The sequence below is a fragment of the Stegastes partitus genome, unplaced genomic scaffold (genome assembly GCF_000690725.1).
Source record: "Stegastes partitus isolate 25-593 unplaced genomic scaffold, Stegastes_partitus-1.0.2 Scaffold748, whole genome shotgun sequence".
NCBI lineage: Eukaryota > Metazoa > Chordata > Actinopteri > Pomacentridae > Stegastes > Stegastes partitus.
This window is the reverse complement of record NW_007578479.1, coordinates 82,130-98,090: the sequence shown is the minus strand read 5'-3', so window position 1 is coordinate 98,090 and position 15,961 is coordinate 82,130. Positions and strand designations below refer to the sequence as shown.

The 15,961-nt window shown below is 40.0% G+C and overlaps 1 protein-coding gene and 1 non-coding gene across 2 annotated transcripts in view; one reads left to right on the top strand and one right to left on the bottom strand.

Moving 5' to 3' along the window:
- LOC103364417 (contactin-associated protein-like 4) overlaps window positions 1–15,961 on the bottom strand; it is a 138,157-nt gene that overhangs the window by 47,695 nt on the left and 74,501 nt on the right. The window contains exons 8-10 of the mRNA XM_008291534.1: window positions 14,362–14,440; window positions 13,391–13,540; window positions 12,276–12,447 (exon numbers count right to left, since the gene is read on the bottom strand). Coding sequence (XP_008289756.1) covers window positions 12,276–12,447; window positions 13,391–13,540; window positions 14,362–14,440 — 401 coding nt within the window. The remainder of the gene's footprint in view (window positions 1–12,275; window positions 12,448–13,390; window positions 13,541–14,361; window positions 14,441–15,961) is intronic.
- Window positions 10,579–10,661, top strand: trnal-uaa (transfer RNA leucine (anticodon UAA)). The gene has a single exon. It is a non-coding gene; the product is annotated as a tRNA-Leu (tRNA).

Genomic DNA, 15,961 nt, shown 5'->3' with positions numbered 1-15,961 from the left:
CATCCAAGAACTCCACGGCATGGCTGGCAAGAAAGGGTCTAAAAGAAGAAAAACTAATGACATGGCCTCCTTGTTCACCTGATCTGAACCCCATAGAGAACCTGTGGTCCCTCATCAAATGTCAGATTTACAAGGTACACCTCTCTGAACCGTGTCTGGGAGGCTGTGGTTGCTGCTGCACGCAATGTTGATGGTGAACAGATCACAACACTGACAGAATCCATGGATGGCAGGCTTTTGAGTGTTCTTGCAAAGAAAGGTGGCTATATTGGTCACTGATTTGTTTTTGTTTTGATTTTGAATGTCAGAAATGTGTATTTGTGATTGTTGAGCTGTTATATTGGTTTCCCTGGTGAAAATAAATAATTGAAATGGGTATATATTTGTTTTTTGTTAAGTTGCCTAATAATTATGCACAGTAATAGTCACCTGCACACACAGATATCCTCCTAAAATAGCTAAAACTAACAAAGCCTGATCCAACTTCCAAAAATATTCAGCTTTGATATTAATGAGTGTTTTGGGTTAATTAAGAGCATGGTTGTTGTTCAATAATAAAATTAATCCTCAAAAATAAAACTTGCCTAATATTTCTGCACTCCCTGTATGTGCATACATGGAAACCTTCTGCCGAGGAGAGCAAATGTCCCACAGGCACAGAACAGAGCAGGCATCATCAGATAAGACATGGTATTTGATTATTAAGATAAGGTATTTCAAAAAAAAAGAACTGGAGTTGCAGAGCAGCAATGCAGACGACCAAAAGCAGCTCAGATATTGTGCCCTGGTGGAGATTTGCCAAAAGAATCAGCAGAGCAATCAGCTGATCCACTGAGATCGTAGGAGTCTGACTCTCTGGCTTGAACCAGTGCTTAATTTATCAATCATTAACTCAAAGTCAAACACAGTCAGAACAAAGTTTAGTTGTTAAATTACTGCTGCTTTTTTAGTTAGTACTGTTTTTTTTTCAGTACCAGATTTATTTTATTTCTTACCGTTCTGCTCCACTGACTCTAAAACACTCCCACCAATAAGTTTGTCAATGAATACATTTACAGTCACTATTGGAGCACTGCAGTCATGTGAGGACATCTGAGTCAGTGCTGCTCACTGGAGAAGACCATGCGCTGTGGTCAAAAGCTCAGGAATCCCAGTAATTGGACCACTGACTTGACTATCTGTTTGAGAAACTGCTCCCAAAGGGTGAAAAATGACCTTTTGAGCCCCCATGCTTAAAATAACAGACCACACTAATACAGAAGTACACATGGAATTGAGAACTTAAGAATGAACCCAGCATTAGTGACGACTGGCTGTAGTGATGCTGTGGACTGTAGATAAAACCTTTGTTCACCATTAGTAGGCAGAGCAAGCCTGATTCTTAAACTGGGGGAGTCACGCTTTAAAAATAAGACTCTATGGTAGTCAGAGCTGGGGGCTTCATAAATCTTGGGCTCAATCCGAGATGATAGTTAGCATAGGCCGTAGCTGTAGGGCTGCATTTTACCCTGTGTAAGAGAACGTCACTCTGTTTTTGGGTAGTTTTCATGATTTAAAAATACTGTAAATCAGCTTGTGGTCTCCGTTTTCACAAGGGAAGAGAAGAAAAGACATCAAGCGAGTTCAGTCTGCTTAACAGAGAAACAAAAAAAGACAATGAGGGTAATAAAGATGATGAAGTCACCATATGGACCATGTAGACATCTGAATGCACCTCACTTGCTAAGATATGACTTGTGAAATGTGCGTTTCTATGGTTCTGTATTCGTATCATGGACTGCGCATAAAATTACTGATTAATGATTTATGAGTCATGCATGAAGGCGATTCATCACTGATTCACTTTAATGAAGATACCTGCATGAATGCTATCATTGCCATCAAAGTGTAATGCAAAACTTCTGTTCACTTTAAGACAAAGATTAGCAAAACAAAATAAAAAATCTTTCCTGATGTCAACCAGCATAAGACAAAAAATCTAAAAGTTCCATCGACTTGCTTTATAGATGTTGTATCTGTACACAAAAAGGGTAACAAGGGAAAAAAAATAATAAGTGAGCTCCCCAGAAATCCACAGCATAGTGGTGATAATCAATGCTATTAAATCATGAAAAGGGCTTCTGACGTACTGAGTTTCTTAGTCAAAGGGAAACAGAAGGTTCAAGCAGCAACAATCTTTTCATAGTAGACCTCCTTTTCTGGCTCGATTAAAAAAAAAAAAGAGCAGCAACAGAAACTGAACCCAAAAGAAACAGCATCCCGTGTGTTATAGAATACATACAGTTCACCAGCAGTTTGCACCAAAACTGTTTGCATAACAGGCATTTAATTTGCATTTAAAATGTTTCTGGATGTTTAAAATTTGTTGAAGTTTGTGTCTGCATCAGTTCTTTTTAATGCAATATTTTCAGTCATTCAAAAGTATTGATGTTAGATTCATTTTTTTATTTTTTGTAATCCAATGAATTACTTTACAAATTACAAAAGCTGCCATCCTAATCATATTCAGTAACTGACTACATTCCCAAATAATCTGATCCGACCCTGATTACAGCCTCCTCATATTTCACTCTGTGTGCACTTCTGTTGGCTTGTGGTCACCGGGAGGTTTGATAAAAATTACATTTTGCAGGCAATGTGCCTCAAAATATCTTTATATCGATCCTGTCCCAGCCTCTTTTGGGAGCCCTTTTTCTTGTTGCCCCCAGATAACAGCGTTTTTGTCCACATTATTTGCTTCCACGGCGGATTTATTCAGCAGGATTTGATTCAAACACACGCAAAAGTAACCAAAAAAAATAAATTATCTTACTCTGCATGATTGTGTTCATATCCCAATATTAAGAGGTGCATGTTTTGTAATGTAAAAATATGTGATTATGGTCTACTGTGTGTTTTGCACAAACTCAGGAAGGAACAGTGGAGAGAAAAGCGATGACTCCACACAATCTGCAGCCTCCTCCTCCTCAGACCAAAGCCCCTGACTCAGCAGCCTGTCAGCCCGCTTCAGTGCAATTTTTACCTCCATTTATCTCTATACTGCTCTGATCTGGAGCGAGCTAGTTAGCATTTACATTAAAGCCACAATAGTAACGTAGCCCATTAGGCCCATGGTGACTTATTTTGCATGCGTATTGTCTGGGTTTTATTGTGCACGTATTGATCTCTGTGTGTTAGAAGCATTAGCAGATAATGACTCGTGGGCTAATCAGTGGATCTATAGGAGGACGGGCATTAGTGGAGGCTATCTGGGCTTTTTCCCCCTTGTTTTGCAGTGGATGACGATGAAGATGAATTTTTCTGCCTAAAAAGAAATGGGAAGAAGTGCAAAAGACTGACTGGACTTCTACCGTTATTTATTAAAACTCCAACCCCCTCTAACTGCATTGCTCACCACACAGGAAAATAGCACATCCCCTAATGTATATCCACCCACTCTGGAGACATATACACTCAACAGTCCCACCCATGCATCACAAAAACATAACACAGATGCCTTCTGGCAAACGGTTTCAGCTGGAAATGCAATGACCAGCCTCTTCTAACACACACATCCATCCACAGTGTTCGTATTTAGCCCTGAGGCAGCTTTTACACACCAAATCAGCCCCAGTATGTCCAACCCAACAGAAAACCTCATTCTCTTCCTCCTTCATACTGTGCACCGTGCTTCTGTTGGCACACACTGTCCACTGACTTGCTTTATTAGAAATATGTTTTATGATTTTTGGAATTATTGGATTATTTATGGACTCTAATTTTCTAAACTCTGTCAGCTTTCTACCATAAAAGAAAAATACATTCCTAGAGTCAGAGGATTAATGTCAAAGCAAGACCTGGGGAGACTCGCTCATGCCTTTATTTCTGGTAGATTAGATTGCCGCAATGTTCTCTTCATGAGGCTTTCAAAACAGGCTGTCAGGCAACTTTAGCATATTCAAAATTTTGCTGCAAGGGTCTTGATAAGAATTAGGAGATATGAGCACATTACTCCAGTTCTACAATCCTCACACCGGCCACCTGTCTCTAAGAGGAAGTCTTGCTACTTGTGTAGAAATCACTGTGTGACACACTTGAGGCACATAAACCTTCTCAGCTCCCGAGGACATCCGGCTGAAGGGCGTCCCAAAAGGTAAAACAAAACATAGTGAAGCACTGTTTTGTTATCATGCAACACAGAACGGAGAGCTGTACGACCAAGCAGCTGGGCTTTATTTGTGTGAGTAGGCTCGACAAACACTAAAGCCCCAGTCAGAGATAAAGGTGTTTATCAGCTGTCTTATGCGTCATGTGACTCTTCTTTTGCACAAAATTGGTCAATGTTGTGCTGCCTATTTTAGTCAACAGGTTGTTTTAATGGAAAACAACAAAGAATATAACAATTATGGAGGTAAAAAAAAAAATGCTGTAACTGCAAACGATACCAGAAAACTGTTTATCTTGTGTTAACCTGTTTATTGTACTGATCAGTGCAGCCACTCGTTTCTAACTGACAGCTGCACATTGAACCTGTTGAACTTTAAACTTTATATATTTAAACATGATATTGTATTGGGGTGCATTTATGACTGACATTGTCCCATCATGCAGGATTTGGTTTTAATTTTTGGTCAGATCCAAGTAAAAATTCATGTTACTGGTTGAATATTCTCTGTGATAAATACCAGGAGAATAATCCATTTTCTAATTTGTTTTCTATCAGCTGTAGTATCGGCAGTGTAAACGGACGTGACAGCAATTTAGGACCAAACATAAAAAGATATTTATGTGATTTCTGCATCACCAGCTAAATACGTGTTGGGTTCCCATGGCAACACGGTGCATACGGTGTGTGATGCTTTAACTACACGCCTTCATCTGGTAGTTTTACTAACATACAGCTCATCATATATAAGCAGATATAAAACATCCCTTCAGCTGAGAATCAGTATCACTCAGAAGGAATCGTCAGGAACTTATTTGGTTAAAGGGAGACGCTTCTTCCAGCCGATGATAAATTTGTAGCTCTGAACATAACCTGCTCCAGACCAGGCTAGCTCCACAGCATCAGTTACCATGGTGATCTAGCCAGGTGAAAAGAGAGCCACCTCCATGATACTGAAAACTCGCATATCTGCAAACCTGCTAATCTCACCTCAGAGTAGAGCCTTCTGGAACAACCCTCCAGTTAATGTTAGATGAGCCAAAACTCTGACTACTTTTAAGTCTAAAAACTGTTCTTTTCTACGCGTCCTGCTTTCCTCTGTAATGACTGCAAAAAAAATAACATTTACTTAGTTTCATATGATTGTTTAATCTTTCCCTAATGTCTCCAATCCTTCTATATTTGACTGTGAATTTTAAACTGTAACTCTGTACAATTGTCAATCCTTTACCATGTTTTTATTGTGGAGGATTTCTGCACATTCTTTTCATCACCTCGTCACGCGCTCTCATGTTTATTTTCTATCCTCAAACATTATGCTATGACATTAGCAGCTGCTAATGTGCTTGACATTTATTTTAATAGATTTCATTTACATGCAGGGAAACAATACGCATAATAAACCAATGAATCAAATGGCAAATGAATATTCTCTTTAACCTGACGGGGATGACTGGAATACTCTCAGCCAGAAGGAGAATATAAATAGAATAAATGATTGTTTTTAAAATAACTGTGAGATTAATGAAGCATTATCAGAACGGGACTGGATTAAAAGGTCGGAGAAAACATTTAGTGGTTTAAATTTCAATTTTAGTTCAATTATCAATGCCTACGTGTTGAATATATCCGTCCAACATTGTCTTTGTCCCTCAGTTCTACTGGATAAAGAACTCAAAAACTGTATTCCCAATAAAGTTCATTGCAAGCAAAGGGACAGTGTGTGGGAGATATCCATAGGTAAGAGAAGAGACATTTCCACCTACGCAACCGTCAAAAGGAAGCTGTAGGCGTGCGTTTGCCTTTACAGTCAAGAGTTGACAGTCAATAAAAAGTAGCCGAACAAGTTCAGCATTTCCCCACTTTTGGATCCAGTTTGGCTCAAAAAGCATTCGCGAAACAATCACTACTGAAAACAAGAACACCTCTCAAAGTTTAACGGATGAATACAGTGAATAGAAGAAGGACAAATAAGGAGGAGAAGGTTGAGAAGAAGGAGCAACTGTGAGCTGTTGAAACCATTACATAAAGCTGAAAGATAATGAATGTTGTGAGAATACAAAGACATCACTCTTTGGTGCATCCTTATGCGTGTTAAGCTGAAATAAGCAGCAGGTTCGGTGTGAAACAAGGTGTCGCGCTGATGCTGAGCTCCTTGTGGGTTTGCACTCGATTTGCGCTGTTAATGGAGTGTTTGCATTGGCTAACAGCACTCTTTGCTGCTGGCAATGGCACTAAAAACACACACAAACACACACACACCTGCTCTGAAGTATGACCACCACATTGATGCGGTGTCACTGAGTCCATTTTCCATCTGACTTTACAGTACAATAAATCCCACCAGCCCAAAATTCAATCAGCAGAGAGCATATGGCAGATTCCTTTTTTTTTTTTTTTTTTTGTCTTTACTGGAATTTTTTTATAGGTTTGTTCCAGTGAGCAGTCAGATCTGTGGAGGAACTGTAATGCTGCTGAATAATAATGCAGAAACAGGGCGACATTTAATTAAAATCACTCGAGCAGATTCTCCTTATCTGGCAGGGATACGTGGTTGGTTCAATATTTGTGTGCACGCTGGTGTTTACGTTCACTTTACTGTACGTGTGTGTTTGTGTGGCTGTGTGTGTGTGTGTGTGTGCGTCCTTCGGTGCCCCAGAGGCGGGTTTATAATTGTTGTAATTGTCTCATTAATTGTACTGCTATTTGGCGTGACACCAGAACAGTAAATGATTGGTTCTGCTCTCCCTCCCTCATGCGTTTCTCTTCTCTTGTGAGGTTCGAGCTCCGAGCCTGAATTGTCACCAGCGACATAAAGCGCTTTATTGTATCTCATCATGCATGAATAACCTAGAAAATATTTGTTATGAGGCCTTAAAGTGGCTCTCAATTGAATTCATTTCAAGGTTGCATTAGCATGACCGTGGGTTTAAAGCTGCATTTATCAATATTTTACAGTAGATCATGTGACAATTTGCATGTGAATTGATTTATTTTTAGTGTAAAGCTCACACTGAGTCATCTCAGCTCTGCAGAGCTTCAGAGCATCCGTCTGCTGCGACATTTACATTTTACGCTGCTGTTTTCTGTCAAATATTTTCAATGAGGGTTGGTGGAGATCCAATTAGAGCAAAAACTAGAATGAATATTGGACTTATGTTCATCAGGACGCCACAAACAAGATTCAAAATTGATAAAAACATTGCTCAACATCTCCTGCATGTGAAAATAGACAACGGTTTGCTAACAACTTTGGTATATCAACTAATAAACTTCTCCAGGGCGCTGCTGTAGCTCACCTGGTTGAGCTGGCGTCCCATGTACAGGGGCTACAGTCCCTGATGCAGTGGTTGTGAGTTCAAGACCCTTTGCTGCAAGTTTCTCCCCCACTTCCCTGCTTCCCTGTCTCTTTCTTGACTGCACTATTGAAAAAAGGTCAAAAAATAACTTAAAAAAAAAAAAAAAAGTCTTCTCCAAAGAAGCCAAAAGAAATTAGTGAATGCAAATTCAAACCAGAGCTGTTGTTTCAGTATAAGCTATTATCATCAATGTTACCATAACAATGCTGCAGAGCTTCATCCTGAATATTCATATTAGTTAAGTTGATATTAGTTATTAGTTACCTGAAGGTCTCAGCTACACTGATACATTATAATGAATAACACTGTCTCTTCTCAGCTTTAAATTGTAGACCATCATCTATACACCGCTTAATCCTCACTAGGGTCATGGGGGGCTGGAGTCTATCCCAGCTGACTTAGGGTGAAGGCAGGTTCACCTGGACAGGTAACCAGTCTATCACAGGGCCACACTTAGAGACAGACAACCAAGCACACTCACATTCACACCTACGGACAATTTAGAATCACCAATTAACCTCAGCATGTTTTTGGACTGTGGGAGTAAACCGAAGAACCCGGAGAGAACCCACGCTGCACGGGGAGAACATGGAGACTCCACGCAGGAAGATCCCGGGTGTCCTCACCGAGACGTGAACCGGCGACCTTCTTGCTGCGAGGCAACAGTGCTAACGACTGAGCCACCCTGCAGCCCTTTAATATGTAATATTACATATCTATCTATATAGAATAATTATTTAATATTATTTTTGTAGCGTTTTATTCCCAAATATGTCAATTATTGAGATAAAATTGCATTATAAAGAACCCCTATATGTCAACTTGTTAATCTAAATTTGTAACAGCAATCAGCCTTTTTAACTAGAAAGCACTTTTATATCTGTACATGTATAAATATTATGGACATATATTAAACAGTGACTTGACTTGATAACGTGAGTTTGTTTGTTTTTTTGTTGTTGTTTTTTTTTTACCTTTGTCACCGTAGCGTTGTCGTTGCTTCTACAATAGTTTCTCCTGTCAGACAATAAACCCATTAGCTCCACCTTCTTCCTCGTGCCTTTTTGCAAGTCAGTGATTTTAGTTTCTCTGTTTTTGTCCCCTTTTTTATACAGAAAAGACGTACTTCTGGAAGTTTTTGTTTTAACGTGTCTTTCTCTTTGTCCTATAGAGATGATGCAAAAAACATTTACTTCTTGCAACTTGACATTTTTTGCCCACACATTATATTAATTACACAGATCAAGGTTAAAATCAGACTCTGAATGGAAGTGAAACTGATTAAATAAATAGTCATATTTTCAAATAAATGAATAATTATGTTTATCAATCTTGATTTAGATATCAGTCAAAATAATTGTGAATACTATTTTTGCCTTAATCGTCCAGCCCTACCTCCTTTTAACTATATCAATAATGAGCATATGTAGAACTGAATTTGCACATTAGGCTCTCTCCTCTGGTGGATGATGAACTGCAGCAGGACTGTTGTATTGGCCTGCATCACACTGCAAAGATAGATCTAATGATGGAGGAGTGTGTTGCTGTCCACACACTTCGATTAAACATGACTGGTGCAGTGGATATCTCAGCAGCAGAGCAAAACTTGGAGAAGAAATAAACAACAACAACAACGTATCAGCAAGAATACAATTGTCACCGTGTCTACTGCACAGCTCTGGTCTGCACTGAACATCTATTGTTAATAGTCTGCTGGATGCTGCAGCCTCTTTCTGTCTGTCTCTAAAATGTTGCTTCGCTTCACAAATAAATTACTCTGCCAGCAACGAAAATGAAACAAAAAATTAAAAGCCGCTTCTCAAAAAATAATGTTTTATGACAGAATAATCAAGGACCACAGAAACATTTCTGCTCCTCTTTGACACAACAACAAAGCTGCTGTTGCTCACTGTCAAATCACCTTTTCAGTGGTTCTTGTTTCAGAACAGCACACCTGGAACGCTTTATTCTTTTAGTTTTCTGTCTAAATTAGAAACACAAACAGGGAAATGACCGGAAAATTGGGAAACTTCAGAAAACAAAATGAAGTCACGGTTTTACCAGCTGGTGTACAGCGACGGCAGGAGTGGCATTTAAGTCTGCATCTGTTCGCACTTTGCTTCGACAGCACACCTCAGTAAACCAACACTCAACTGGATTTAAATATCTGCTGCTGACAACAGAAAAAGTATCTGATGTCCATATATATATTTCTACCATGTACAAGACTGCTCACAATGATGACTGGGTCACTTGACGGAAAATATAGGAACATATTAACTTTAAAAATCACTTTTCTTGCATGTTTTTTTTTAGTTGACAACAGCTACAGACATTCTTAAGTAACTGATCAAATCATCAGGATTCAATTCACTTTATTCCAATTTTATTTATGTGGTACAATTTACTACATATATCATCTTTCACCTTACAACGCACATGGTAAGATGAAGACCTCACGAACCGAAAACTCAACAAAAAGTTGCCTTTGGACTCCATCTGAGCAAGTGGTCAGCAATGGTGGAAAGGAACGAAATTTTAAAAAACCCTCATAGGAAGGATGCAATGGATGAAAGTCCTTGTAAGTTCCCACTCGTGGTATGAGTCCTGTGCATGTGATCTAAAAGTCTAATCAGTTTTCATGGCTTAAACACGCAAATTGTACCAAAATTCACATGTTCTGCTTTCTTCTATTGGAACAAGTTATTCCAGTCAAAACAAGTTGTCTTGTGTTCTTGCTGGTGTAAACTTCACTCCCCAGGCAGCATCACCAGCAGAGTATGTGTTTGTTATGAGTCTCAGAAAACCTATTGAAGATATACTTATGTGGTAAAATACGATCAGCATTGCTGAGGTAAACATGCTGCAAACATCAGCTTTAAAAAGCTTCAAAGTTTCAGGCTCAATATTTAACATAACCGACTGTTTTTGGGTGTTAAAAGAAAAAGGAAAAAAAATCGAATCTACAAGCTTTTTTAGAACAAACAGATTTTCTGAGTGTAGCCTCAAACATATAAGCGTGGCAGTTTGATCCCCAAACTGTCTGTTTTTCGTTAAAAACACCTCAACAGCATCACCAGGATGGCCGAGAGGTTAAGGCGTTGGACTTAAGATCCAATGGGCAAAAGCCCTCGTGGGTTCGAACCCCACTCCTGGTAACATAGCTGAAACTAATTATTTAAGTCCCATTTGGATATCTGTGCATTGCAAAACACTTCCTTTCCCTCCAACTGCTCGTGTGCATAAACATGACAACAGTAATGGATAAATCAGTACGACAGGGCAGGTAACAGCTGAACCTTGTCCAGCCTTGTTCATGAAATCACGGCATTACACTGCGTGGTGTTTTACTCCTTGTATAAAGGGGACACATGCTTGTGGTTTCAACTTTGACTCCTCATTTTAATCACAGCAAGAAACTCTGACTGTATACTACAGTCTGACTGATATATCGATCAGCCAGTACTGACATAGCACAGACATATCATTATCGGAGTACATGTTGGCCAACTTTTTTTGACAAAACATAATGTAGAAAAGATACTTGAGATAATTTAGAAATGGTACCATTGCATAGTTCGTCCATTAGAGCGGCTCTGACTCCTTTATTTATAATATTCTCAGCACTGTCTGCAGCAGAGTATGTATCCCGACAAAGGGCAGCACGGGGCCAAGCAGGGTCTTTGCAATAAGTTGCTCACTAGTTTGTGTAATACATTGGTAGAAGGTCAATTAAAATGACCTCAGAACTTTTCCTTTTCAACATGACTTTAACATACTGTATGTAGCCTTAGGGATATCTGAATTTTTTACTCCAAAAAAATCTGCATGGCCCCAAAAATCTAGTATTGCTCTTAATACACCAAACAACACACCACAGGCTCAATGTGTTCCATCTTGGCATTTAGTTAATCCAAGTGCAATTCAATCACAAAGACTCAAACAAATAATTACTGATTCAGTTTAGTTTCAAACGGCTGTTCTCTGTTCACCTCTTTATCTTGGCAAGGTTAGATTTTGACCAGGTGAGATTCACCAGGATGGGCCGAGACGTACTGGACACAAGTCCTCATGGGTTCAAGTCTCACTTCTGGAGGTGAATTTCAGCTGCAAGCAGCAAAGTGGAAATAACAGCACACCCTACAAAACCATTGTAAATGCTAATCAGTCAAAGCTCAAATGGACATTATTGGCAAGAGGTCTTATTATAGCCCTCGCAAATGTAAATATTGAAGCTCTTTGTGGGCCTCATGAAGCCAGACAAGCTCATAAACCCCCAGAATAAGAGACTCTGCTACAGCGCAGAAGAAACTAGAAAAGAAGAAAACAATACAGCAAGCAAAGAGGAGGCCTCAGAAAGAAGAGGAGGCTTCTAATGAAGAACATTCAGAAGAACCACCAGAACTACAACCAGAACTGACTGTTAGTCATCGTATCACCATGTCACCACCAACTGGAACCAGTGCTGATTGTTGTTTTTACCTCCTGACCAGGCAGCAACACCAGTGGATTTATTACTGCATCCTCAAAAATAGGTCCTGCTGGAAGCTTTCTCCGACATTTCAGACCGTTTGCATTTGGTCAGTATGATGTAACAAAGTGCTGATTTATTTCACCTCTGCAAACAAATGCTCTAATCACAACAAACAGAACCTTGACCAGACTTTCATTGTCTAAACAAAGCTGTATGGGCAGAATATTAGAAGAGGGCAACCTCACAGGTAATAGAACACCAACAGAAATGTCAACAAGTCTGTTGTGTAGAAACTGACCTGTCTATGATTCCACACATGTCTATCTGCAGGTTGCTGTAGCTTCCCAGCTGCTTTTGTTGCACCATGATCAGGTCCATGTTTTGGTTGTCCAGAGTCAGCAAACGCATGCAACCCTGGAAGACGTTGAAGGGGTTTCTGCACTCCTGACTGGTGTCTTCAGCAGGACAGCCTGAACAGAAGAGAATCAGTTAGAGGAGGGTGCACATGAAAGCTGCAATCCAATGAATAAAAATGGCAAAGAGATAAACTAAGAGATTTAGATCAGTGTTTCTTTACGCTAAGAGTTAAATTTGATGATGCAAATACTGAAAGAGGAACATACGAGGTGTGTCAGAAAAGTTTCAGGACTGCTTTCACAAACGATATCTTTCCAATCCAATCTACAAACTACAAGTTTCCCCTTTGAAGTAATCCCCCTGGAGTCTAACACACTTCCCCAGCCTTCTCTTCACACCGCCATGCACTCCTGGAAGGATTCTTCCGGGATCCTCCTCAGCTCCATCATCACAGCCATCTTGATGTCGTCCACGTCTTCAAAACGGGTCCCCTTGATGACCCCCTTGAGCTTGGGGAAGAGGAAACAATCCCACAGAGCCAGGTGGGGTGAGTAGGGAGGTTGCTCCAGCACGGCGATGTTCTTCTCATCCAGGAACTGTGGGATGTTCAGGGCATTGCGAACAGGCGTGTTGTCATGGTGACACAGCCACGACTTGTCCTGCCACAACTCTCGCCTCTTCTCATGCACTGCATGAAGGAAATGCTGCAGGATCTCTTTGTAGACGTTCTGGTTGATCGTCTGAAGGGGAAACTCCTAGGTGTAGGGTTTCTTTTTTTTAATCAAAACCTTATACCTATAATCAGAGTAGACAAAATGAACCTAATCACGCTATTCGGGAAAACTCCTAGTTTGTAGTTTGGGTTTGAAATATATCTTTTGTGACACCAATCCTGGAACTCTTCTGACACACCTCTTAGATATTCCTTTTATTGTACAATGGTGCAGACTGTGACTACAATCGGTTGACTACTTTGTGGGTGGAGAATGACAGTTTTAGGGAGAATGACAGGGTCTGAAAGTTAGAACAGACACAACTGACTGCTTCTACTCTTACCACCAAAGAAGAGTTGACTTTCTATAGTGACAGGAAACGACGGACTGGCCTGAGCGCTGCCTCCTTCCTCTTTATCCACAGCAACGGTCAGACGTCCTCTTCTGGAGTTCAGCTCCACCGAATGCCACTGGCCGTCATTCAGAGCAGCACCTGGCAACAAAACACACATTAAAACACAAATACTATGATGTGTTCATGGTTGCACATCAAGCCATTAGGACCTGCAGCAGATGTTGGAAAGATCTTTTTTTTTTTTCCCCTCCAAGGACGAAGCCAACATGGACACTCGTGGACTAATGACCAAATCAGATATCCCATCACACCACAGCCTGCTACACAAGCAACAAATTACTATCGTTCTCTTTCTCCACCGAAACAGCATTTAGAAGAATATCGTTGTGTTCAAATTGATTGCGAAAAACCAGCAGGAGCAGGAGAGTTTTCTTCTTTCTATATCCTCTGTGTGATTGACCTGTATCAAGTGCAGGCAGGACTGTGGATCCGTGTGCTGTTAGGAGTTCAGGGAATAGATCAATATCTCATTATCGCCTCTGTTTTTCTTACTGGCAGCACTTTGCTCGAGAGCACACCCTCAACATTTTACAGTGCCGTCTGCTGCTCAGTGGTCACAGCGGATGTGTGATGATCAAGGATGTGGCAATAAGGTTAACACGGCGGACAATAACATAAATATTGCATGAATATTGCACTTTGATGGTTCGAGAATCGGTCAGAGAGAGAAGTGCTTATGTGTCTCTGATGGTTCAAACTTCAGAACTAATTAATAGCCTTCACGAAATAGTCATTATCTTTTGTAAGTGGGTTGTTATGGTATTTTATTGCTTTCCCAAAACCAGTGGAATTAATTGAACAGTGCATTTATCTCCTCAAACCGAGTATTAACACGGAAACCCTATCTGGACTTCTGATCAATGGATCTTTGTGTTTAGAATGAATACAACAAAATATACCTCTTGTTATCTCGCAATTAGTGACTATTATCTGATCATGTTCTCGTCTGCAACACAACCTCGTCACTCCTTTGTTGTTCTGAACAGATCGAAACACCAAGTACCCCACCAGCTGACCACTGTAGTATTTACATACCGTTCCGTCCCGACTGTTTGATTTTCTGTATAAATGTCACATCCTGCCGAGCCCTGTGTTATCTTACCTTCCCAGACTCACTCTGTGTGCTTGTAAATTCACTGTACACCGATAAACACCCCACTAAAGCAAGCCTGGGAACATTACTTCAGTGATTTCTTCAACACTGGCAGACTTTCCACCAAGCAAAGTTCATCCCAGATCATGTGAAGCAGTGCTGCTGTATTTCTTGTTCCACTGCAGAGCTGACATTGGGCTCGTTCGAGATAAACCAGACCTGTGCAGATTTGATCACCAGCGCTAAAGCATGCTGGTTATATTTCTGTCCGACTTGACCCCAACGGGGCAACAGTAACTGGCTGCAGCCGCTCTCCAACTGTGCATGATGGGAAACACCTGAGCTAATATGTGTCTAGTTTTGGCTTGACAATAGGAAGTTTGATAGAAGCTTTTAATTTCAGTTGATTGAACTTTATTTGTCTAATTTTGAAGGTTCATTCCACATGTGGGGTTAATAGTCAGGGAGCATAAATGCATTTAGACGATACATCATCAACTGAATCCAACATGTCGTCATGACACTGAGCTGATTTAACTGTTGGAAGTATTCAGTAACATCAAAACATCTGGTAAGGGATGTGAGGATTGTTAAAATAACATTGGTTCACATGAAGTTAGAAATAAAAAAAACTGTTTTCCTGTTTTTCTTTCTACTATATTTGAGTATTTATCAGTGTTTTGAATCATTTTTGTACTTTGAGGTGGACAGCTTGTCATATTTATGTTCAGTAGTGAACTGATGTAAAGCTGTATCACATGAGATGCAAAATGGATGTTGAACCATGAACAGACATCACAAATCACCCGTATAGCATTTTAATAGGCTGTCCTGTCATAATTAAAACTACTGCACATTGTGAACAAGCTCATATGTGTGTTGGAAAACAGTTTTAATAAATCTGTGTTTTTCTGTAGCGTCCTTTTAAGTCCGCCTCCTGCTGCTGCTGCCTGCTTTCCTTTCAGCCCATCTCGAGTGAGCCTGCTGGTGCTGCTACCTGTAGCCTTAATGATGTTTGCTTAAGTTAACAGCAAAGGAGGAAGATGGAGCGCTTTGGAATCTGAGCACATCAGCCCCACAAGTTTAAAAGTTACCTGAGGTGCATGTACACCTTTGCCTTTCAACTCATGTTGACTTAATTAACTGAAGCTGATAAACTTTGCCAACAACAGAAACTGATGATAGAAATTAAAAACCTGGCAAAACTGCATTTGTCAGAAATCAATGACCCAAAGTCTACTATGGATTTTGAGTGGTAAATCAATTGTTTTCTATACCTGATTGAAGCAGGATGGAACTTAGCAGATGATCGACAATTAAGTATGTATATTAAGAAATATCTCATAGTCATTTCATATTTTTGATCAACATAATTTATGGTTTAGTTCACTCTAAAAGCCTGGAAT